Here is a 27,274-nt window from a genome sequence, read left to right as displayed (position 1 = left end):
CAAATTAGACATTGCGTTAGTAGACATCCCGGGCTGGTGGGACGTTAAAGAGAATTCATCAAATAATGTTGCCATCAACAATGTCATTTGATCGACAGGAGGAAGAAAACCCCACAGAAGAAATAAGACTAAAGCCGAGGGGAAGGAGGTGTTTTCCGGATAGAAGTATGGGGGGGCAAAAGGGGGGGGGGAGGGGGAACGCCATTGGGGGGGGGTGGAATCTGTACCCCAACGGGGGAAGCAGAAGCCTGCGGAGGGCACTACAATTAGAGCTCAACCTTGGGGGGAGGGATCCAGGGAAGGTCTAGGGCAACCATGGATCCCAGAGCCTTTGATAAGGCATTTTCCCCTTTTTTCGGTCTGGGGGTTAGGGTGGGGGTGGGAAATAGGGGGGGTGTGGTTATTAGGAGAAGGGGAGTGGGGTGGTTTGGTCTCTCCTCTATTCAGGGAAAGGGGCAACCGAGATCCGAAGCTGCCAAGGCCGGGGAGTGGTATGATGCCACTGGACTGGGGTACGGATCTCTGGAATTTTGGTTGGCGAGAAGGGTAGGAAGGGTCGTGAGAGGCTTTATTTTCCCAGATGGCCACACTAAAGGTAGTGTCCTATAATGTTTGGGGACTCAATACCCAAATTAAAAGAGCTAATATTTTTTGAGAAATGAAACACTTAAAAGAGGTGTCAGATATTAATTGGTGGAGGAACGCCCAGCTGAAACATTTTGTGGAAACCCTCCCACACCCGATTAGATCAGCAAACAGCTTGCTCCCATTGGAGCAGTTGTGTGTGGCGACTGAAGGCATGCAAGGGATTGCGAAGATATATAAAATACTGAGTGGTTTAAAAATAACGGAACCCCCTGCATACTTTGCATAATCCAACCTGGAAAGAGAACCATATGTCTTAGATTAAAAGGAGAATATTTTTTCAGTAGGAAACTTCCAACGCCAAATATCTACATATCCATACGCTTCACACCATTTACTAAACAGCTTGGACTCATTTACTTGAGGTTTTAGTCTATCAAGAGTAGGCTCCAACACTGAGTTAAAATCCCGACAATAAACGTAGGACAAACAGGTAAAAGTGATAGCTTAACGCTATGAGGTCAGCACAGTGGTGTAGTGGTTAGCACTCTCACCTAGCAGAAAAAAGTGAATTGAATCCCAACCACGACACTACCTGCCTGCAGTTTGCATGTTCTCCCTGTGCCTGCGTGGGTTTCCTCCCACACTCCAAAGACATGCAGACAGGTTAATTGGCTTCTGTCCCAAATTGGTCCTAGTAAATGAATGGGGATTGTGGGCTCCTTGAGGGTAGGGACCGATGTGAGTGTGTAATGTACAGGGATAGGGACAATTTTAGACACTCACTCAGGTTGGACTGGTGTCTTCAACCTTACTAACTATGTAATGTTCAGGTCTGAGAACACTGTGGCCGTGGCTGGCGGAGGAACATATATCGTGACCAGAATGACAGGCGTTCTCTGCACAGTAGCATGTAACACCAAGGTGATCTCGACCTTAGGGTCAAGACCTTAGAGGTGATCTCGACCTTAGGGTGACACTCAAAAAGAAGTCCCTTACGAATCAGGATGGCCACCCCTCGGGCATAATTGGAGTACGTGGAATGAAACTTTTGAGCCACCCAGCACTTTTTCAGTGCAAGGATTTTCGAGCCTACAAGATGGGTCTCTTGTAGGCAAAGGACATGTGGGTGTAGCCTTTTGAGTTGTTCAAACACCAATGCACACTTAAGTTTAGAATTCAGCCCGCGCACATTCCATGAGCAAATGGTCACCTCAGCCATGAGGGGGTTGGGTTCATCACGCAGGTGAGAAAAAACTGGTGCAGCCTGTCCAGGACCCATTTCAAAATTCCTATACGAAGTGGAAAAGATTGATACCTGAATTGTCAGAGGAGGATTGGGAGGAGGTTACCGAAGTTTGTTTTCAAGACATTATAAGCACAGCTGATCAATATGTTCAATTTAAGTTTATTCACCATTTGCATTATACCCAGCCAGACTGGCATGAAGTGGCTTGAGAGCTGAAGCATCGTGGGCTAGATGTACTTTTGATAATGCGGATTTATACCACATGTTCTGGAGTTGTCCTAGACTGGAAGGACCTGTTTAATTTTTTTGAAGAACATATCGCCCTCCCTGTACCCCCAAACCCCTGAGGTGGGATTACTGGGTATTCTGAATGACTTAATTCACAAATCTGCTCGGATTTTACTACGTACCATCTTGGTCTATGCACGTAAAGTGATTTTGTTGAACTGGAAAGAGTGGCCCCCCAAAACCCAATCCCTATATGGTATTATTAATGGGGAACTTCCCAAATGTAAAAAATTGTTTATAAGAATAGAGCTTGTTTGAAAAAGTTCGATAAAGTGTGGCAGCCATGGTTGGATGTCGCTGGCTCCTTCTGGGGGACAGTCCTATCCTCACAAATATCCTAGTTGGGATTGCTGGGGTTAGGACTGGACCTGAAGGTTATTGGTATATGCTGTAGGAATGGGAAAGGCAGATCATAAGGAAGGTTGGTGTAATAAGACACAGGACTGATGCTGAGTTTATTGGAACTTTGATATGAACAGTGGGACGGTGATGTGTATGAATGTGGTGTGTGTCTTTGGTATGTTTGTCTTCTGTCTCTGTTTTGTTGGTTTTTAGTTTCTACTCCTTTGATGTACACTCTTGGTGGAATCGAGTAACAACACTGCTTCAGCTGTCATGATTGTGGAAGCAGTGAGCTGTATGACAGCTCCCAGGTTGGGAGGTTACTCTTACTAACGGTTACTCGGGCCAACGTATACAATACCTTATAAGCAAGCATTAAGTGTATATATTGCTGTTTGTACAAACTAGGTATATATATATATATATATATATATATATATATATATACTATGTATACTGATTGACATGTAATGTTGAAAACTAAAATCAACACCTTTAAAAAAAAAAAATCAAAAAGGGCTCTCTAACCTATGCTTGAAGGGATGCTCAGAAATAGGCTCTGTGGTCCACATTTGGTGGTCATGCCCTAAAATAAAGTTTTCTGCAAGACCATTTTGTTAATAATCAAAGAAATTACAGGTCTAGATATTCCAGAGGACCCTAGGGTATGCCTGCTTCATGGGACCACCTTGCCTATTAAACAATACAGGCTATCATTGATTCCAAGTTTACCAAATTCTGCAATGAGTTTAATCCCCTGCCAGTGGAAAAATCCAGAGACTCTCTCTTTGAAAAGTTGGTTTAGTAAAATCAATAAAATTGATAATCTGGAGTATTTAAAGCATAGTGGAGAACCAGGAGAAACGGGATTTGTAAAGAGATGGAAAGTCTGGGAAAAATACCAACAAACGCCAAGACATGATGTTAGGATGGCAGAAGTATTATAGAATGTATAAGAGCAGAGTGTGTTGGTTATTTGATACAGAGGAAAGACCGGGGGGGGGGGGGGGGTGGCAGAAGGGTGGGAGAATATTTTGCAAAGATATGTTTAAAGAGGGTAGATTAATTCCGCCCGACGGGCATAATTTACAACAAAAAAAAATACCACATATACTGGAGAGATGAATGCTACAATGATGTCATAACGAGTCAGGACTACGATGAATGGCAGAGTTGATTTGAGTTTTCTGAATGAGTTTACTGATGTGGCAAAAAAAAACACCCCAAAAACTCAAACTTTTAGGACTTTGACCATGTACTAGCTTAAAATGTCTAGAGACATTATGCGTCTTCAAGCCCTTTTTTTATATTATTTGCATGTTCTCCGAGTCTGACATGAAGAGATCTCAATGTCCTCCCAAAGTATTGAAGGCCACACCCACACTGGAGCATATACACAACTCCTACGGTCGTGCGGGTGATGAGTTGACCAATTTGATATTCTTAATTGCTGCAGCTACAAAAGTTTTCCTCTTTTTGATGTTACATTTGGAATGTTTGCAAGCTGTGCACCGCCCACAGGCATAAGAGCCGGAGAGAAAAGAAAATAATCTACTCTCCGACTGTATCGGAGGATCAACTACTCCTGGGGCCAGCCGGTCACGTAAAGTTAGGGGCTTTTTTGTATATAAAAGCAGGACGTATTGACAATAACGGTCCTAATACATGTTACTGCTTCAATGTAGACCAGTTCTTAGCAACCAATTTCTCAATTTTTTTGTGCTGCACATTGTAGTCAAGAATAATTTTGAAATAAGTGATGCTAGCACTCATGGCCTTAACATTATCATACACACTACTCTATCCATAGCCCGAACTTTGTCAATATAATTTTCCAACACGCTTTTATCATATCCTTTTTCCTGAAACCTGGAGGATAAAAGTTGTGACTGAATCAAGAAATCATCTTCCCTTGTGAAGTTACGTCTGAGCCTAACAAACTGACCCCTGGTGATGTTGCACAGCCAAGATTTATGGTGGCAACTCTCCAGTTTGATATAAGAATTACGGTCAGTAGGCTTCAGGTAGTTGCACAGTCGAAAGTGGTCACAATCCTTCCAGATCTCAAGATCAAGGAAAATCATCTTTTCCTTACTGAAATTCCAAGACAGTTGGATATTGTTAGTATTGGAATTCGGTGTCTGAACAAACCTGTCTAAACTAGATTAGACTCCCTCCCAAATCATTATCAAGTCATCTATAAATCTTTTATAGCAGACTAATTCAGGGGGGCGGCTCTTGAAGACCACGTCCTCCTCCCAGTGGGCCATAAACAAATTGGACACTCAGCCTTAGTAGGTAGACTATTACAGCTGATTATGTGATGAATTATCACACGGACATTGAGGCTTATTTTTCTCCTATACTCTCGTATTGTTATATTCGCTGCCGCATTCTATGGCTGAATTGATTGTCATGGTGATGGCCGTATATACGTTCTCATTGGCCGTAGCGGTCAACTGACTAGGTGTATAAAGCAGATGGCTTACGTCATGCCGTTGACGCTGATGAAGTCCGGAAACTACATGACTGTGATCGTGACATCACCCACGTCCTTATACGCTGATCCTCATGGAACACTTAATTTTAGGTCTGTTTTTTATCCTTAGCACTGGGGCACAGTGCGGTTTATGTGAGTGCGCATTTTTATTTTTAAATAAATATTGTTTTAAGCAATCAGAGAGCACTCGATTTTGCTGCTTTCATTACATGTATTACGTCTGGAAAAGAATGATGATGTTAAGCCTGAGATACAGCAAGCTCCACAGGTGATACCAGCGTTTGGGTCCACTAATTTATTCCCTGAAAGGGACCATTGTGTTTGACCTGTCTGATTTACTCAGGGGTCCATCTCCTGAGGTGAGTGGCCATTACTATCGGTGGTGGAGGGTGTCACTCAAGTCACCATACTTGATCTTTAGATCACCTGTCTCACCGGATACCTCTGGGCTTCTTTGCTGATATGCAATGCTCTTGCCTCTATACTATCTTCTTGACACCTATGACCAAATTTATACATTCGGCCCCATCCCATATATATATATATATATATATATATATATATATATATATATATATATATATATATATATATATTCGTTTGTTTTATTTTATTCATCTATATTACCAATTTAATAACCCTTTAAACTATCCTTTTCCACTATTTAGATGCACATATTATCCCATATAAAGAATATTATCCATTTGTTTTCCTTGTGCACACATGCGGGATGTATGTATGCATGCAGTCTTTTTTACAAAAGGGAAAGTCTTTTTTACATGCAGTTCTATCCATGTCCTTTTATGCCCCTTTGTTTTGTTTTAACCTGTGATTAAGTGTATTTTTAAAAGAAAACATTCATATCCATGCATAAATTTCTTGGTATGTCCCGCTCGACCGTTATTCAGCATTATCCCCACTCGTATGTGCCATTCATTCACGGCGCACCAGATCCTAGCCACTGCCCCTCCCCGCCCTTATATTACAAACCAGCTAGTTATTGTCATATAGCTTGAGAAAGTAAGACAAATTGAACAAGGTACTATAAATCACAAGTCTATAAAAGGCCTACCAGAACCCCATCCTAGTTAACAAAATAATATGAAAAGACATTTGCTCCTCTAGGGAGAGGACTTTAACATTGGCAGGTGGCCATACAAGTGTACAAAATTATATCAAGATGATAATACGTAATTTAATAATAGTAATTTAAAATTTACAATATTAGATACAATACAAATTACATGTGTTTACAAATATAAGGTGACAAATATACAAAGTACATATCCTGTTACACTGTATACTTCCTCAATCCAACTGTATAACAAAACCCTACAGTGGACGGAAGGCAACAAACCCAACGCGTTTCGAGATCTTAAATAAACTCTCTTCATCAGGGGTATAAATAAATTGCATCAAACAGAAAACAGGAAATCTAAAAACAGAATAACACAGGATTTAGTATCTAAAAAACAATTAAATGATAATAAGTAAGAAGTTGCAGGAGAGAGGAAGAGGAAGAGAAAGAGTCCTCAAGGACTGCTTCTATCCGCTAGTGGAGTTAATAGGGTACAGCACAGTCTAGAGCACACACAGTGTCTCAAAAGATTTAGGAAACTGGCTCTTGCATTTTGAGAGACCCTAGCCTGGAAAGTTTACAGTTCATAGGTTTCAAAAAGTTTAAAAAAGTAAAAAAATTATGTATGTAAACCCTTACCAGTGAACCCAGTGAAGTGAATAAGCTCAGATGATACAAAGATCTTCCTACATATGTTTTAAATGTATATCTGCTGTCTTCAACTTGATATATTCTTTAGAAAGTGCACATTGTGTCAGAGATTTTCTCTTCCTGTTCAGCACTGGGAGTGGATTCTTGACATACAGCCAAAACATCTGATTGGAGGGAAAGGCACACAACCCCACTCCCACATAGGCAAAGGAAGGAAGTAATGTGCACAGCTGTGCTGTGGCATGACAATCTCTCTGGTAATCTATTTATAGCAACTTCTCACAACACACATTTCAGGCTGGTTTTATCTCTGTTTACAGAGACCTTGTTAGAAGTTATTATGCTGATAACAGAAGAACAGAGCAGCAGTAACACACAGGACTTAGTGCTTGGGAGAGAGATAAGAAAACACTAGAGATAGTTGTGCACGGGTCAAACTTCATGAATCAGGTTTACATTTACTTTAATGTTTGGTTCTTACTTTGTTTTATTGTTGACAGTTGTTTGCTATGCAGGAACGCCATTCAGCTGCAGCACTAATCTGTTTATTCTGATAGCAGCAGGGTGTGCTTTCCGAATACATACGTCAGTGATTGCAGCACTGTAGGAGGAGATATCTCATATACGTATATGCCCAAGCAAGGGAGCCTGGGTGGTCAGTGGGCATATCACTCCTATGCTTCGGCATATATATTTAAAAAACCTCCCATGGCTTTCAATACCACCTCTATGCCGACGAAACTCAGATCTATCTCTCCACTCATCAACTCACCCCCTCGTTTTCCTTACAGATCTTAACCACCTCAATACAGTGCAGTTACACCCCCTTCCTGACCAGACCAATTTTCAGCTTTCAGCGCTCTCACAGTTTGAATGACAATTACTCAGTCATGCAACACTGTACCCATATGAAACTTGCGTCCTTTTTTCCACACAAATAGAGCTTTCTTTTAGTGGTATTTAATCACTAGTGAGTTTTTTATTTTTTGTGCTATAAATAAAATAAAACGTAAATTTTGTGAAAAAAAATGCCTTTTTCTTTGTTTTTTGTCATAAATTTTTGCTAATTAGTAATTTTTCTTCATACATTTTGGCCAAAATTTATACTGCTACATATCTTTGGTAAAAATAACCCACATTAGTATATATTATTTGGTCTTTGTGAAAGTTATAGAGTCTACAAACTATGGTGCCAATCGCTGAAAATTGATCACATCTGATCAGGCCTTCAGTACATCAGGTGTACCTCATTTCTTGAGACACTAACAAGTCAGGAAAGTACAAATACCCCCCAAATGACCCCTTTTTACAAAGTAGACATTCCAAGGTATTAAGTAAGTAGCATGATGAGTTTTTTTAAGTTGTCATTTTTTCCACAATTCTTTGCAAAATGAAGATTTTTAGTATTATTATTATTATTTTTTACTAAATTGTCATATTATCAGGTTATTTCTCACACACAACATATGCATACAACAAATTACACCCCAAAATACATTCTGCTACTCTTCCCGAGTACGGCGATACCACATGTGTGAGACTTTTACACAGCCTGGCCACATACAGAGCACCAACATTGATGAAGTACCTTCAGACGTTCTACGAGCAAAAATGACGCATCTCATTTCTCAACCACCAGGACAATGGAATTTCCCATAAAATGACCCCATTTTGGAAAGCAAACACCCCAACGTATAATCTGTGAGGCATAATGAGTCTTTTGAATGGTTAATTTTTTTCCAGAAGTTTTTGGAATATGTGGAAAAAAATTAAAACACATTTTTTTTACACAAAATTGTCAATTTATGAGATATTTCTAACACATAGCATGTATATAGCAAAAATTACAACCCACAACACATTCTGCTACTCCTCCCGAGTATGGCGATACCACATGTGTAGGACTTTTACACAGCCTGGCCACATAGAGGCGCCGAACATTGAAGTAGTACGTTCAGGCGTTCTAGGAGCATAAATGACACATCTCATTTCATTCCTACCCATCACACTTTTGAAGGTCCTGGACCACCAGGACAGTGAAATTACCCCCAAAATGACCCCATTTTGGAAAGCAAACACCCCAACGTATATTCTATGAGACATGGGCTGCAAATAGGTACTTGGGTACTCTGATGGGCTGGAGATGGGTACTTTGGTACTCTGATGGCCTGGTGACAGGTACTCGGGTACTCTGATGGCCTGGTGACAGGTACTCGGGGTAGTCTGATGGCCTGGTGACAGGTACTCGGGTACTCTGATGGCCTGGTGACAGGTACTCAGGTACTCTGATGGCCTGGTGACAGGTACTCTGTTGGCTTGGTGACTGGTATTTGGGTACTCTGAAGGGCAGTGACAGGTACTCGGGTACTCAGATGAACTGTGACAGGTACTCAGATGAACTGTGACAGGTACTCAGATGAACTGTGACAGGTACTCAGAATAATTACTCAGATGAACTGTGACAGGTACTCAGATGAATCTGTGACAGGTACTCAGATGAATCTGTGACAGGTACTCAGATGAATCTGTGACAGGTACTCAGATGAATCTGTGACAGGTACTCAGATGAACTGTGACAGGTACTCGGGTACTCAGATGAACTGTGACAGGTACTCGGGTACCCTGATCGACTGTGACAGGTACTCGGGTACCCTGATGGACTGTGACAGGTACTCGGGTACCCTGATGGACTGTGACAGGTACTCGGGTACCCTGATGGACTGTGACAGGTACTCGGATACCCTGATGTGCCGTGACAGGTCTTCGGGTACTCTGATGGGCCGTGATAGGTACTTGGGTACTCTGATGTGCTGTGACAGGTACTCGGGTACCCTGATGTGCTGTGACAGGTACTCGGGTACTCTGATGGGCTGGGACGGGTACTCGGGTACTCTGATGGGCTGGGACGGGTACTCGGGTACTCTGATGGGCTGGGACGGGTACTCGGGTACTCTGATGGGCTGGGACAGGTACTCGGGTACTCTGATGGGCTGGGACAGGTACTCGGGTACTCTGATGGGCTGGGACAGGTACTCTGGTACTCTGATAGGCTGGGACAGGTACTCGGGTACTCTAATGGGCTGGGACAGGTACTCTGATGGACTGTGATTGATAGGTACTATGAGGGGTGGTGACAGGTCCTCTTTATTGGGGGGGGGGCAATCAGTGTGGTTGGTGTACACTAGGCGGTAACGAGATGCAATCTCCTCCTCACACACAATCGGTGTGTGAGGAGGAGAACAACCCGGTAACATCACGTTACCGCGGTTTGTTTACATTTTAGTGATCGGCTGTGAAAGGATCACAGCCGATCACGTGGGTAAACAGCCGGCCAATGGCTGTTTACCAGCGTCGGTGACGAGCAGTGTTCCTGGGGAACACGCCGCCACCGACGTGCACGCGCAGCGCGATCGCGCGCATGCGCCGTGCACAGCCGGGGTGTGACCATCTGTGATCAGCCGTGACTTCATCACGGCCGATCACGTGGTAAACAGCCATAACCAATGGCTGTTCACCCCCTTCGGTGGCGAGCGGTGTCTCCGTGACACGCCGCCACCGAAGAAACAGGGATGCGCGCGCACAATCGCGGGCATTCCCTGTTTAAATGGGAGGCCGTCGTATGACGGCCTCCCACCACAATAGGTGCGCCCCATTTGACGGTCGGCGGTCAGCATCTAGTTAAACTCAATCTTTCTAAAACTGAGCTTGTTATATTTCCTCCTTCCCATTCCCCCCCCTCCCCCCCCCATGATTTTACCTATAAGATCAACAGCACAACCATTGGTCCCTCCACACCTGGCAGGGTGCTGGGTGTAATCCTTAACTTTGACCTCTCCTTCAGCCCCACATCCAATCACTGGCTAAATCTTGATGACTTAACCTTCGCAACATCTCTAGAATTCAACCCTTCCTGACTAATGACACCACAAAGCAACTTATTCACTCCTTGGTTCTTTCCCACCTTGACTACTGCAACTCTCACCTTAATGGCCTACACTTACGCATGCTATCTCCCTTTAGTCTAGCAGCAGCATTCATAATAGACTAATACACCTCACTAACCGATCTGTGACTGCTGCTCCTCTCTGCAAATCCCTTCATTGACTTCCCCTACCCCTTTGTGTAAAATTAAAAATACTAACTACAACATACAAGGCCACACACAACATCGCACCCAGCTAAACCACCAATCTCATCTGCAGATATAACCCAAATTGTCCACTGCACTCCTCCCAGGACCGCCTGCTCTCTAGCTCCCTTGTTACCTGCTCCCATGCTCGCCTTAAGGGCTTCTCCAGAGCCCCCATCCTCTGGAACTCCCTGCCCCAGTATGTCCGATCAGCCCATAACCTGTCCACCTTTAGGAGATCCCTATTAGCTCATCTATTCAGGGAAGCCTATCCCCCACCCACCTAAGAACTGTACCTAAGCTACCCCCATCAAATCATCCCCCGCAGCTATTACCTTTTGTACCACCACCCCCTCCCTTTAGAATATAAGCTCTACAAGCAGGGCCCTCCTGTCCCTTCTGTATTGAACTGTACTGTACATTGTAAAGCACTGCATAAATTGTTGGCGCTATACAAATCATGTGTAATGATAAAATTAATGGGGGCCTGGGGTGGTCAGTGGGCTGACTGTCCCTATGCTTCGGGGAGATCTTTTTCAGTTTTTTAGCAGAGATTTATTCATCCACATTGATCGATGTGAATGGAGGAACCTGTTAGATACTTATTTTCGTGCAGCCTACAAGCTGCATGAAAAAAAGAACAAGGACCAGCTGATATGTCGCTGGACTTTGACTTTTTATATTGGGATGATCATCTTGGTATCGTTTTCTTCAACCGTCTTTCATGTAAAATCAATCCTAGCGCGCCCCCTAAGTTTTCTCAGCCTCTCCCGTCCCACTGGGTAACCCTAGAATGCAGTCGGTGGTTGTCAGTCGGAGCTGAACGAAGGTCGCAAAGTTTCCAATCTAAGAAACCAAAAGCTATGAGCATTTCATCACTTCTGTTTCGCTGAATATAAACAGTGTCATTTTTAAGTTTGGAAAGCATCTGATCACACTATCTTGGTGTGTAATGCTAATCCCTTTCTAGTTATACAGACAATGGAGAAGGTAGGTGAGACAGATCTTTAATGACTGTGAAGTAATGTGTATCCTCTTATCCCTACACCACATTTAAACGCATATTAATACATCAGTTACTATCTAAAAAAGATATATAATTCAACCAAATATTCCTGAATAAATGAAAGTGCACAGTGCTAAAATACACATATCAAATAACAATGCTCTATAAATAAAGTGTAAAATGCATATAACAGTCAACTAAATCCAACGTTATGGTGATAGATAAATAAAGCAATTCATAAGTCCATTTTTGAGGTTCTTAATAGTGCTGTCTGTGTGGTATTAGTGCCAAATAACTTTAGGTATAGGTCCACGTTAAACTCGCTCTGTCCACGCCTGTCATCCACAGTGCAACAGAATGGTGATCTATTGAATTGTGAGTTGCAAATATGATGGTACATATGTTTAACTACTTAAGGACTAAGCCTCTTTTTGAGACCTGTTGTTTACAAGTTAAAATAATTTTTTTGGTAGAAAATTACTTAGAACCCTCCAAAAATAATTTTTCCAGACACCCTAGAGAATAAAATGGTGGTCGTTCAAATACTTTGTCACACCGTATTTGTGCAACGGTCTTACAAACGCATTTTTGGGCAAAATACACTTTTTGAATTATTTTATTATTTACATCATGAAAGATAATGTTACACCAAGTAAATTGGTACCTAATGTCATGCTACAAAATTGTGCCAGTTCGTGTAATGGCGACAAACTTTGACCCTTAAAAATCTCCGTAGGCGATGTTTAAAAAAATTCTACAGGTTACCAGTTTTGAGTTACAAAGGAGCTCTAACACTAATGATCACAGAGATACCTCACATGTGTGATTTGAACACTGTTTTCATATGCGGGCGCAACTTATGTATGCGTTCACTTCTGCAGGATGGGGCGCTTAAAATTTTTTTTGTTTATTATTGATTTCACTTTTTTACACTGTCCCATTTAAGAAAATAAATTTGGGTCTCTTTTTTTATTCCTATTACAATGTAAATATCCCTGGTAATATAACAAATCATGACAGGACCTCTTAAATGGGAGATCTAGAGTCAAAAAAACCTCAGATCTCACATAAATGCAAATTTAAAAAAAGTTTTGTTTAAAAAATGACATAAATCTATCCCCTATTTTGTAGATGCTATAACCTTTGCACAAACCAATCAATAATCGCTAATTGTGTTTTCTTTTAACCAAAAATATGTAGAAGAATACGTATTGGCCTAAACTGAGGAAAACATATATTTTTTTTTTTTTAAATGGGATATTTATTATAGCAAAAAGTAAAAAATATTGTGTTTTTTTTTTTTTTTTTCAAAATTGTCGCTCTTTGTTTATAGTGCAAAAAATAAAAGCTGCAGAGGTGATCAAATACCACCAAAATAAAGCTCTATTTGTGGGAAAAAAAGGACATCAATTTTGTTTGGGTGCAACGTCGCAAGTCTGCGCAATTGTCAGTTAAAGCGACGCAGTGCCAAATCGCAAAAAAGTGCTCTGGTAACGAAGGGGGTAAAATCCTCTCTGGGGCTGAAGTGGTTAAAATAAATAAGAATTTTCTATTTTTTTTTAAACACCCCCGTCGCCGCGAGTTCGCACAGCAAAGAAAACGCATAAGGAAGTCGCATCCGCATATGTAAACGGTGTTCAAATCATACATGTGAGGTATCGCCGCGATCATCAGAGCGAGAGCAATAATTCTAGCACTAGACCTCTTCTGTAACTTTAACCTGGTAACTGGAAAAAAAATTAAATCGTCGCCTATGGAGATTTTTAGGTACCCTGGTTGGTCGTCATTCCACGAGTGCGTGCAATTATAAAGCGTGACATGTTTGGTATCTAACGCGAGGGTAGGTTGGTGTCGTGCTGTTCTGGTTTAAGGTATTACACGGGAGGGGATAGTTCCCTATATTTCTCACTCAACAAATATGAGTGGGCGAGGTATTTCTCACTCAAAGATATGGGGGAGGGGTATTATCCCTTAACACAATATGAAACTCTTCCCCTCCAGCTAGAAGTGCATATAATGCAGTCATATTTATATCAATTATCAGACACTGAAATAAACCCAGGCCATTAAAAAAAGGAAAAGATTTTTATTTTATTTTTTAAATTAGTAAACTCACTACAGGGGTGCCTGCACCTAGACCACACACAAGAACCTGATATACTACCCAATAATGGTTTTAACCCCCTGATTGCCCCTAGTTAACCCTTTCATTCCCTTTTGCCAGTGTCACTAAGCGATCGTTTTTCTGATCGCTGCATTAGTGTCACTGGTGCCGCTAAGTAGCTAGTTATTTTTTTAGGTTCACCGCCAGGTTTTTTATAATGCTAGGTACCCCGATATACTACCCAATAATGGTTTTAACCCCCTGATTGCCCCTAGTTAACCCTTTCACCCCCTTTTGCCAGTGTCACTAAGCGATAATTTTTCTGATCGCTGCATTAGTGTCGCTAGGTAGCTAGTTATTTTTTTAGGTTCACCGCCAGGTTTTTATAGCACTAGGTACCCCCATATACTACCCAATAATGGTTTTAACCCCCTGATTGCCCCTAGTTAACCCTTTCACCAGCGATCACAGTATAAGTGTCACTGGTGACGCTGGTTAGCCAGTTAGTTATTTAGGTTCCCCGTCAGGTTTTTATATAGCGCCAGGGACCCCCATATACTACCTAATAAAAATTTGAACCCCCTGATTGCCCCTAGTTAACCCTTTCACCAGTGACCACCGTATAAGTGTTATGGGTGACTCTGGTTAGTTTGCTTTTTATAGCATCAGGGCACCCACCATTTATTACCCAATAAAGGTTTAACCCCCTGATCACCCGGCGGGTGATATCAATTAGGTTTTAGGGTCAGGGTCTGCGTCGCCCCAGGCAGCGCTAGGTTAGTGCCAGTACCACTAACACCCACACGCAAAGCATACACCTCCCGTAGTGGTATAGAATCTGAACAGATCAATATCTGATCTGATCAGATCTATACTAGCGTCCCCAGGAGTTTTTTTTTTTTTTTTTAACAGAAAATTTTATTAGACAAATCAGCATTACATTGCAAAGTACAGTAGATCCAATATTACACAGTTGTAGAAAGGAAAAAAAAAAACAAAAAAAACAAAAACACCTTCATCCAGTAACCATTCTTAAATCAATAATCCAGCAGTACAGATAACAGGAGCATCCATAACTCTATCATAAATGCAGGACATTCCCAGCGAAACTTCACAGCCATCATGCAGGTACCTGACATTTGCGCGAGCCCGCGGAAGGGGGGGGGCCAGGGAGGAAATGGTCGGGAGAGAGAGGACAGGGCGGTCGGCCGGGGGGGGGGGGGGGGGGGAATCACCACCGTCTCAGCTCAACTCAAAGTTAGGGGGAGGGGGAACCAAGATCAGCGGACGCATCTATCCAGGATGACCAAATTTTATCAAATTTCCCCGGGCATTGTCTACTTTCATAGGTCAGCTTATACAGGGGGAGCACCAGGTTCACTGATTTCCTCCACAAGGCAGGGGTAGGGGGGTCCTCGAGTTTCCGTCCCCAGGAGTTTAGGGTTCCAAAAAAATGCATTGTTAGTAGGATCAGCCCAGATACCTGCTAGCACCTGCGTTTTGCCCCTCCGCCCAGCCCACCCAAGTGCAGTATCGATCGATCACTGTCACTTACAAAACACTAAACACATAACTGCAGCGATCGCAGAGTCAGGCCTGATCCCTGCGATCACTAACAGTTTTTTTGGTAGCGTTTTATATTTAAATCCGGAAGGCAGTGCTTGGTTTTCGGGGTCCCGTACGTGGCTAGGCTCCCAAAAAGTACCCCACATGTGGTATCCCCGTACTCGGGAGAAGCAGCAGAATTTATTTTGGGGTGTAATTTGACTTATGCCCATAGCATGTGTGAGCAATATATCATTTAGTGACAACTTTGTGCAAAAAATAAATAATTTTAATATTCCTGCAACTTGTGGCAAAATATAAAATATTTCATGAACTCAACATGCCTCTCAGTAAATAGCTTGGGGTGTCTACTTTCCAAAATGGGGTCATTTGGGGGGGGGGGGGGGGGGTTGTGCTATTTTGGCATTTTATGGCCTTCGAAACTGTGATAGGTAGTGAGGAGTGAAATCAAAAATTTACACCCTTAGAAACCCTGAAGGCAGTGATTGGTTTTCGGGGTGCCGTACGCAGCTAGACTCCCAAAAAGTCCCACATATGTGGTATCTTCGTACCCAGGAGAAGCAGCAGAATATATTTTGGGGTGCAATTCCACATATAACTATGGCATGTGTGAGCAATATATCATTTAGTGACAACTTTTTGTAAACTTTTTTTTGTGTCATTATTCAATCACTTGGGACAAAAACAATATTCAATGGGCTCAACATGCCCCTCAGCAATTTCCTTGGGGTGTCTACTTTCCAAAATGGGGTCATTTGGGTGGGTTTGTACTGCCCTGCCATTTTAGCACCTCAAGAAATGAGATAGGCAGTCATAAATTAAAAGCTGTGTAAATTCCAGAAAATTTACTCTAGTTTGTAGACGCTATAACTTTTGCGTAAACCAATAAATATACCCTTATTGACATTTTTTTTTACTAAAGACATGTGGCTGAATAAATTTTGCCCTAAATGTATGACTAAAATTGAGTTTATTCGATTTTTCTTATAACAAAAAGTAGAAAATATATTTTTTTCTCAAAATGTTCGGTCTTTTTCCATTTATATTGCAAAAAATAAAAAACGCAGAGGCAATCAAATACCGTCAAAAGAAAGCTCTATTTGTGGGAAGAAAAGGACGCAAATTTTGTTTGGGTACAACATTGCATGACCGTGCAATTACCAGTTAAAGCAGTGCAGTGCGAAATTGTAAAAAGACCTCTGGTCCTTAGGTTGAAAATTGGTCCGGGGCTGAAGTGGTTAATCTATTTTGGTCACCTGATTTCACTTTTATTTTAAATTAAGTTTTATACACTGCACCAAGAGACATGTAGTTATTTATTTACCCTGGTTTTATTAGCACATAGCACTTTTTTGCTTGCTGGGTCTGCTGAAGGTGACGGAGCTAAGCTTTTATTTCCATTCTGGTGCATGTTTAGTCAGCTGGCTCTGCAGTGCGTTTACTTTTCTGATAATTCTTCTGACTATATTGTTCGTATTGGTGTACCACGATTACACTGAACTTACCTTTCTGGTCAAACAAGTATTATATTTCTTGTGTGGGGTCTAGGTGCAGGCACCCCTGTAGTGCGTTTACTAATTAAAAAAAAAATCTTTTAATTTTTTTAATAGTCTGGGTTTATTTCAGTGTCTGATAATTTATATAAATGTATTATATGCACTTCTAACTAGAGGGGAAGAGTTTCATATTGTGTTAAGGGATAATACCTCTCCCCCATATCTTTGAGTGAGAAATACCTCTCCCACTCATATTTGTTGAGTGAGAAATATAGGGAACTATCCCCTCCCGTGTAATACCTTAAACCAGAACAGCGCGACACCAACCTACCCTCACGTTATAACTAAGTGGATTTGGTTTGATCCATCTCGGTGAACGCAGCAATTCCTCAATCTATATCATAATAGTGGCAGCACTGGAATAACTACCCTATTAGCCATGTTTGGTATCTATTTACTCGATATACTGCACAAATACTGTGTGACATAAAATATTGTAACAATCGCCATTTTATTCTCTAGATTCTCTTATAAAAAATATATATAATGTTTGAGGGTTCCAAGTAATTTTCCAGAATAAAATACGAATTTTAACTTGTAAACAACAAATGTCAAAAATAGGCTTAGTCATAAAAGGGTTAAAACATAAAAAATCACTTTTTTATCTAATGCAAGTTTCTTTTTAAAGTGATCTTTTTTTTTGTAAATGTTATTACATTGACAAAAATATTGGTCTCTTTAAAAAGTTATGTTTTACCTGTTGCCTATCCCCCAACTGAAGGACTTTTATGCTTTAGTTCTCAGGTTCCTGCGTCAGATCCTGGACATTCAGGTATGGCGCCGACTGTTGTAAATTCACGAAGAGCAAGTATTGCTTTACTGGGGAAACCTTCAATTCTCACAGAAGATGACTTTGATGAACTGATCTGGGATATCTCAGATGGTAAACTAGATGAGGAAATTGATCTGGATCCCAGCAAAGATGAGGATGATCTTCTAATGGAATTGTCGGAAATGATAGACAGCTGAACCTTCTGAGAGCCTGATTCCCTATAGAAAATCTGCATAGATTGTTAATGAATGGGTTACCGAATCCTCCTTCATTCGCATTCAACAATGTCTAAAATTAAACCAGCACCATTATTTTTGGAGACTTAATGTTTTATTTGATTGGATGAATATCCTTTACTCTGCTAGAATAACATATGCTGATTCACAATCCTCTTCTAAGAGATTTGTGTACTATATAAACTGATGACATTTATTTTGGTTTGTGTTTCTGTTTTATAAACTCTTGCATTTCACGTATTCAAATTTTTACCAAGTTCTATTATTAACTTTTAGCTTGACCTGCGTTTATATCTTTTAGAATGCTGACAACTTATTTTTGGCAGGAGCTTTGGTAGTAATTGCAGTCTATGATGCAATTTAGAGACTTCAAACCCCAACCTAAACTTAGTACTTATTTAAATACACATTTCTACTTGTTAATTTGTTAACCACTGATCCAGTCAGTACCATAAGTCAAATCAGTTTTCATTTGCAAATGGTCCAGTCCATACCCATTTGCTAACCTACGAGTAAAAGGCTGGCCAAAATAGCCATTTTTAAAGAGTGTATATATTTGACTTTTATATTTTGAAAAAAATCTGAAAGTGTGCTTTAAGTAGTAATATGGCAAAAAGTTAGATATGTAACAAATGTAATCACTTCTTCTTGAAAACTGTGCTTTAAATTTAACAAAGTATTGTAAAGAACTACACATTTTTTCATTAGTTTTAACTTTCTCTTGCATGGTTCAGCCGATTCAGCATAACCATTTTGTACTGTTTTACATGGGAGGTCTGTGAAGGCTGTTATCTCATTACTCGTTATCATTATCATTCAATAATGGCTTAATATTGTTTATTATGTTATATTTCTTGTAGAATGTTTTATGATAATGTAGTTAGATCTGTTTTAGCTTTAGAGACTATGTAATCTCAGTTTAGATATTTCGAGTATCAACTTTTGATTTGTATCAATTAACAAAAAACAAAGTAGAGCTTATAGTTCCTAACCCATAGAGATAAGAATAAAGAACAATTGGTATACATATATAACAGGTGCAACATTTACAGTACAACTCCTCACTAAAACATTTAAGTTTTTTTGTTTGGACTAAGCTTAGCCCAGATAAGGGGTGCTGACGTTCTTTCATGTATGCATGGACACTAAAATGACACTTTCCATTCCCAGTGCAATATAAGTTGAAAGTAAATATTCATAGAGGCTGCTGCAAGCTGTTTTCTTTTTAGTTGTCAATGGTCTCTTCCAATCAGTATTGCTGAACATTGTAAGCAAAAACGAAATGCTACAGAGCTTTAGTGTTGCTGTAACATCTACCCCGTGTGGTCAATTAAATACCCAGCTTAGGCCACATATAGACTAATACCAATAGCCCCATTTCTTCTATTTCATTCATCTGCTCTAGTTTCCTGTTCTAGCAGACTTTGGCAGATACTTCCCCTCTTTCTCTGCAGTAGAAGAGCATTGTGCACTGCAATTGTGAGGACAGAGATCATTTAAACTAAGAGAAAAGGGATTATTTCCTGCTTCTCTGACAATATTGGACCACATTATTCAGATATGCATTCCAGTGGGTATCATCGGTCCCAGTATCATACCAGCTTAGTGTCATACCAGTGCCCCAGATTTAAATATTCATTGAGGATTCACAGCATTGTTGGTAGAGGGATCTGGTGTGTCACCTTGGGTCAGGGCCACAGGGCTGGTTTTATCTAACTTCAGTGTCACAAATAAGATATCATTTGGATAGTGGACTTGAATCATTGGGATTTAGCCTGCGCACTGGATGATAATATATTGTAAGAATGCTCTCATGCAGGCTACACCTGCCCTAGCGCAGAGAAGCACAGACAAAGATCTTGGAAAGCATGTAATACAGGACTCACTGGAGTGAGTGCACTTGTGTGCTGGTCATACAGGCATGTATGATACAGAATACCAGCTCATAGGGAAACAGGTAGCATCAGTTGGATGCTGAGCTTACAGAAACAGAGGTAACCACATACTGTTACCTCTGTTTCAGCATCATTAAAGTGCATGGGGTCACAGGGATACATTTGCACAGGAATACAGACAAAGTACACAAGGAGGAGTCTAGGACAGGAAGGATACATATTGGTAGTGTCTGGGGAAAACCCAGCCTGCCCACGCATACCACAAAGGTGAGGGCCCTTGAAAGGGCTGAGGCTCATTCTGGTCTTCAGCAGGTGGAAATACATTGCACGGCAGGCATTTCCAGGTTGTGGTTCTTGGGCTCACCCAAACAGGCAACTACTGGGAACTAAGAACTGATAAGCAGATAAGAATTCACCAAACTAGAAATGAACTGGGAGATACTGAAGCAGACTACAGACACAATAGCAGGAAGGAAATCACAGAGGATGTAAAAGCTGTCAAAAGTACACAAGGTAAACACAGGCACAATGACACTGGCAACAGGTACGTGGATACAGCAGGGAACACAATGGGGCAGACCAAGAAAGTTTGGGGGTACTGAGATCACACTGAATGGCACTGGGTGATGCTTGCAAACATACACTAGGATCAAGGGGGGTCCAGCCACAGGACCATAAGGAAAATCTAGGTCACTAGGAGTTTTTCAAAGCCTATAATGCTAGGAGTCTTGGGTCACAAGGAAGCCAGGGACACTATTTAACTTCTACACTAGGAATCTTCTCTGCTTAGAATGATGGGGGACTATTGTCTACTAAACTACATGGAAATCACTTGAAACCACTGGTACCTGATGCTAGAAAAATCATCTGTTGCTCAAACAAAGCCAAAAGGAATGAGCCCAGCTACAGTTATATAGTTGGTAAGGTGTGGGGAGTAAATCAATTTATACAAGGCCGCTCTTAGATTGAAAACCCGGTTGCTGCCACCCTTAAATCTACAACCCCCTAGAAGGCTGACGATGTACAAATATATAATAAAATAAGGTAAAAAGGCACTACCTCAAATAATGTATAATAATTATGGAGGTACTCCCTCCAGAAGCAGCGCTTCCCCAGAATCCTCTCAAACAGCAGGGAGAAAAAAAACCTGGATAGGGGGGGAAAAAAGCCAGGAGTATCCACTCACTAATAGATTTCCCACAGTTCACAGAGCTTACATCAGATGTCCCCCTAGGCTGTTTTATCAGAGGAATATATATAGTGTACTCATAAAGTACCCGGCCTTAAACACCATAACCTATTTGCAAAAAACAAATTATATATAATGTGTACTAAACCTATATTGTATTATGATCAAACGCCATATATGCAATATGCACAATAAAAGTGGGCTAGAAATGCACGCACCAAATACCATGCGTGCATACTGTACATGTGCAATTATGTGTGAACTACCGAAAGCAATATTGGAAAAATAAAGAAAAAATAAAGACTAATAAATGGAAAATATAGAATACACATGCAATGAAAGTGCTACGTGCACGATGAATACAAAATTACAATAATGATGTTCTTATGTTTATAACACCATACTATCCCAATTTATATATAAATAAGTAGAGAAGAAAAAAGTGTCCATATATCAATCAAGTCCAAAATAGTGCAAAAATATTTTTTATAGTGCAAAAAAATGCAAACAGTGTGCACAGCAGCACAAAAGGAACTGCATATATATAATAAGTCCAAAATAGATAAAAAAGGAGGAATGACTTTATGTTCTTGAGCAGAAATTTCCAGTGACTTGCGTGCTCGCCCTCTTGGGTCCCCACTCACCAGATCCTCTTACCCCTAAGGGGCCAAGTGCATATAATCTCTCTGTATCCAGCCGGATCACCTCCGCTCCTTCCCCTCCTCTCTCCAATCCGTATATTCCGGGAGGTCCTTATATCTGGGGGTGTTCTCCTTGAAAGTATGTGCTTATAGCAATATGATCTGGTGAATCCTCAGAGGAAACAAAAAGCAGCTCCCATAGCGTAGTAGTTTAACTGTCACAGTTCATTTATTAATTTTTTTTTTTCCATAGAACATAATCAAAAAAAATATACAAATAGCAAATGACAAAAATGTCAAAAAAATATATAAATAAAAAATATATATATAAAAAAAAACATTTTTTATCAGCTATTAGAAGCGTCCATGTAATGAGCTAGTCACCGACGTTATTCACCCACTACTGGCACATAGGTTTTAAATAATGTGCCACATATTGGGAAGAAAAGTCCAAACAAAATTAGGCATTATGTTGCAGGGGGATGCTACATCTGTGGAAGAGCGGTGTGCGCTCCAACTGCGTTCCACATGATCAGCGACCTGGAAGTGACGTAGTGTGCATGGCTACATAGTGTGCATGGCTCCGTCGTATGCGTTTCATCATTGACGGACATGACAAAACATTTGCATTTAAAACATTTACATGACAAAACGTTTCCTACTAGTGCTAGAGTCCCCATTTAAAGATTTGTATTTCTCTAGTCATCTTCCAGGACGGCACAACCTGAGATGACTGGTCCACCTGACAGGAAACACAATCAACACATGAGGTTAAAAGGCCCCTTCTTTCCCCCTGCACCTCAGTTCTTGATTGTGTTTCCCTTCAGTGAAATGTTTATTTTTTGTCAGACCCGCAGCCGGTAGCGGAAGCTCCCCCCGGCAGCTGGACGCCAATGCCAGGGAGGGCTGCGGGTCCAGCCAGGGCCTAGTCCCTTCTCAGGGAGCCCCAATGGCTGGGGCATCCCAGAGCTTCTGTGGGCACATACCTCCTTACGTGCCTTCCACCCATTCCAGGTACATGGGGGCTGAAGGAGGCAGAGGGTCAGCTGGAGTCCAGGCTGTTGGAGGGGCAGAGGGCGTCTGTCTCCTGCAGATTTCTGCTCCATAGGTAATGCTGGTAACACTCCCGGGTTAGGAGTGAGCGTTCTAGCTGAGTGATGGTGCCGCTTCCATTTCCAGGCGGCTTCAATTCTGTTTCCTATCTACGCCAAAATCGCGGGACCGGAGACACTAGAGGCCAAAACACCCTTCCGACGGTGGGACTCCAACAAAATGGTGCCGATCAGTGGCGTCTTTGCTATAAGACTCCGGTGGAGCCAGGCGGAGGCCCCACAAGCCCTCACACCTTCTGGATCTTCACAGCAGGGCTCCTTGGTACGGAACCAGCGGGGGCCAGTTATGGAAAGAGAGGAGGACACAGGTGGTGATTCCTCCTCTGTTTGGCAGGTGGTGAGTTAAGAGGGGTCTTACCCACACCCGTTTGGGGGAGGTTAGGAGAAAAATTATAGACTTTAAAGTTTGGGTTCTGTATTTTGTCTCCTTAGAACCCAGTGGATCTTCTCAAGGGGCACACAAGGCTAAGGGCAAAAAAACCCCTCCCCCTAGAACAAAAAGGTGTGGGTATTGCAACGAAAAGCTCCAACAAGATCATGTAAAACCTTTTTGTTACAGATGCATACATAAATTGTCGGCTAAGGAAACCCTCACAGGTTATGAGGTACTTCCTTAGTACAGTCAGAGATGCTTTCTCTGCGCCAATCTCTGAAGGTAGTTATAGTGTATTGGATTAGAACCAGAACCAAGGTCTGGTATTTTTATATCTGACCCTGATAAAATTATTGAATATAAAATGTGTATGCTTCAAGCAACTCACGCTGACACTTAGTTCAGAGTCAAATTACTTTCTCTTTAATATTTCCTCTTTTCAATACTTAAATGCCATTTTGTTAAGATTAGCTGGGGGAGAGGTGCTAGATTTGATCTGGAGTAGGTTTAACCCACATCCCATAAATCCAGTATAGGTGGAGTTTATTCTTCTTGGGGATTTTTTTTTTTTTATGGAAAAGACAACTACTCTGTTATGCTAAATTATTCACGATTTATTTAGAGAGCTAAAAAAGTGGGGTACGTATAAGTGCTAAACAATGTGAACAGGAGGTGTACATGAAAATGATATAGGATGCAAAAAAAAGAATCACAGATACAGGTTGGTATTCCGACGCATTTCGATTCTTCTTCAGGGAACACTGATCAACATACAGTGCCTTGCGAAAGTATTCGGCCCCTTTGAACTTTTTAACCTTTTGCCACATTTCAGGCTTCAAACATAAAGATATAAAATTTTAATTTTTTGTGAAGAATCACCAACAAGTGGGACACAATTGTGAAGTGGAATGAAATCTATTCGATATTTTAAACTTTTTTAGCAAATAAAAAACTGAAAAGTGATGCGTGCAAAATTATTTAGCCCCTTTACTTTCAGTGCAGCAAACTCACGCCAGAAGTTCAGCGAGGATCTCTGAATGATCCAATGTTGTCCTAAATGACTGATGGTGATAAATAGAATCCACCTGTGTGTAATCAAGTCTCAGTATAAATGGACCTGCTCTGTGATAGTCTCAGGGTTCTGTTGAAAGCGCAGAGAGCATCATAAAGACCAAGGAACACACCAGGTAGGTCCGTAATACTGTTGTGGAGAAGTTTAAAGCCGGATTTGGATACAAAAAGATTTCCCAAGCTTTAAACATCCCAAGGAGCACTGTGCAAGCGATCATTTTGAAATGGAAAGAGTATCAGACCACTGCAAATCTACCAAGACCTGGCCGTCCCTCTAAACTTTCAGCTCAGACAAGGAGAAGACTGATCAGAGATGCAGCCAAGAGGCCCATGATCACTCTGGATGAACTGCAGAGAACTACAGCTGAGGTGGGAGAGTCTGTCGTACACTGCACAAATCTGGCCTTTATGGAAGAGTGGCAAGAAGAAAGCCATTTCTCAAAGATATCCATAAAAAGTCTCGTCTAAAGTTTGCCACAAGCCACCTGGGAGACACACCAAACATGTGGAAGAAGGTGCTCTGGTCAGATGAAACCAAAATCCAACTTTTTGCCCACAGTGCAAAACGATATGTTTGGCGGAAAAGCAACACAGCTCATCACCCTCAACACACCATCCCCACTGTCAAACATGGTGGTGGCAGCATCATGGTTTGGGTCTGCTCTTCAGCAGGGACAGGGAAGATGGTTAAAATTGAGGGGAAGATGGATGCAGCCAAATACAGGACCATTCTGGATGAAAACCTGTTGGAGTCTGCAAAAGACCTGAAACTGGGACGGAGATTTATCTTCCAACGAGACAATGATCCCAAACATACAGCAAAATCTACAAAGGAATGGTTCACAAATAAACGTATCCAGGTGTTAGAATGGCCAAGTCAAAGTCCAGACCTGAATCCAATCGAGAATCTGTGGAAAGAGCTGAAAACTGCTGTTCACAAACGCTCTCCATCCAACCTCACTGAGCTCGAGCTGTTTTGCAAGGAAGAATGGGCAAGAATTTCAGTCTCTCGATGTGCAAAACTGATAGAGACATACCCCAAGCGACTTGCAGCTGTAATCGCAGCAAAAGGTGGCTCTACAAAGTATTAACGCAAGGGGGCCGAATAATTTTGCACGCCCCACTTTTCATTTTTTTATTAGTTAAAAAAGTTTCAAAAATTCAATAGATTTCGTTCCACTTCACAATTGTGTCCCACTTGTTGGTGATTCTTCACAAAAAATAAAATTGTTATATCTTTATGTTTGAAGTCTGAAATGTGGCAAAAGGTTGAAAATAATGCATCCAAAACATTCTTTTAAAAAAAAACAAAGGAGGAGGGAAGATCCTTTGGTGCGGTATGCACGAAAGTAGGAGAGAAATCACTGCTCGGTACTCAGGTGCCCGGCCCGGGGCTGAAGGCGGAGCCCACTCATTCACCCACTGCAGAAAGTCCTCAGCAGAGGGCGCCTACATGAAATCCCCCACGGGGCCTGGGAACAAACACCATGTAGGAAACTGGTAGCTGGAAGAGGGAGAAAATGGTGATAGGGTCTTGATAAAGAGGTAGAAATGTATAGGTATTTAAATGTGAGAAACAAAAGGGGGGCTATGCAGGGTACTGTACTCACAGGGACACATTAGGGGGGTCCCGCCTGTATTTAACAGGAATATACGGGAGTCTGTCCATTGTCAACAATAGTAGACAGGAGTCCTCGGAGGGGACGTGAACTATCCAGAAAGAGAGAGTGTTAAGGAGGAAACCAAAACAGAAGCATATACCTGGTGTGTGGGAAGAACCACAGTCACGGATTGTTGCAATCAGGGCACCCTGGGGCATCAAAGCACTGCTGAAAAATATTGAAAAGACACAAAGCTGCATAGAAGCTGGCCAAAGGGCCCCAGGAGGGCTCCTAAAGGGGTAATAGTGTACAAGTGAACAGGGTAGGTCTAAAGTAACATCTATAAAATCCAAATGGGTTTATGTATAAAAAGGTACCTGATGCAGATGTCCTGTTAGAGTATGGGATGCTTCTGCGCAGGGGAATTGACCCCCCTCAGCCAGGGAGGTAAAGAGAACCTGGTATATATAGGAGACCAACCTGGGACACCTGGGATTGAAAGCAATATTACTGGCAAGGGAATCTGTGAAGTGCAGCAGTACAAAAAGGTGCTATCGCCATATATGCAAAAAAGATCAACAGACCTGCAGAAAAATGAAAAAATATATGTCTAATACACAAGGATCGGATTAGTACCTGAGATGGATGTTAACCAGTCAAGGGGCAGGAGGTCCAGTGAGCAAGCCATGACAGACCTGCAGGTATATGCCTGCTGCACACACAAAGTGAGAGCAGCCGTTAAGTAACCCAAGTGGGCGGAGTTACCCGACCAGCTCGGGTAGCACGTGCACCAGCCCCTAGCACCCCATGTCCTCATACACGTCGCCAAGAGATCTCTAGTGGTGGGCGTGCATGAGGAACACCACTTCCGGGTGCAACGCGACGTGGTTAAGGGATCCCTTAACCACTGGCATGTTCATTTCTTTGAACAATATATGGCCAAAAACATAAATCCCTTCAGCCTTAGAATCCAGATTTTTCCGACCATAGAAAATATCAATCCCAATTTTAAAAAAGAATGGGAGGAGAACCTCTCCTCATGCTCTAATAAAATGATGGCCCTCCTCATTGATGAATACAAAAGAACAATCAGCGAGCTAGACAAAGAACTTGACCCCCTGTATGCACAATTAGCTACACATAAAACCCACGCTTTATACAACCAACTGGGCAGAGAACTCAATGAGCATCTGGAACAGTTTAATCGTGACATACTCATTAAAAAGGAGAAGAAGCTCCTGAGAGATACAAAGGCCTTTCAGGAATCCAAAGCCTAAAATTGGAAAAATTACAATTTACGAAATAGATCCCCAAATCCTTCACATCTTTG

At 41.6% G+C, this 27,274-nt stretch overlaps 1 protein-coding gene across 12 annotated transcripts in view; it reads left to right on the top strand.

Moving 5' to 3' along the window:
- Positions 1-27,274, top strand: part of LOC143982506 (zinc finger CCCH domain-containing protein 11A-like) — an 805,224-nt gene that overhangs the window by 763,492 nt on the left and 14,458 nt on the right. For 11 of the 12 annotated variants that reach the window (XM_077481314.1, XM_077481311.1, XM_077481310.1 and 8 more), the window contains one exon: positions 17,792-18,258. The exons of the other annotated variant lie outside the window; for it this stretch is intronic. In XM_077481314.1, the coding sequence (XP_077337440.1) occupies positions 17,792-18,023 (232 nt within the window). In that variant the 3' untranslated portion in view covers positions 18,024-18,258. Of the gene's footprint in view, positions 1-17,791; positions 18,259-27,274 lie in introns of those variants that run through there. 12 annotated transcript variants of the gene reach the window in all.

Source organism: Lithobates pipiens, unplaced genomic scaffold (assembly GCF_037356315.1).
Source record: "Lithobates pipiens isolate NorthernLeopardFrog02 unplaced genomic scaffold, aLitPip1_a1.2 Scaffold_16, whole genome shotgun sequence".
NCBI lineage: Eukaryota > Metazoa > Chordata > Amphibia > Anura > Ranidae > Lithobates > Lithobates pipiens.
The sequence above is the reverse complement of the archived record's forward strand: the minus strand, read 5'-3'. Positions and strand labels throughout refer to the sequence as shown.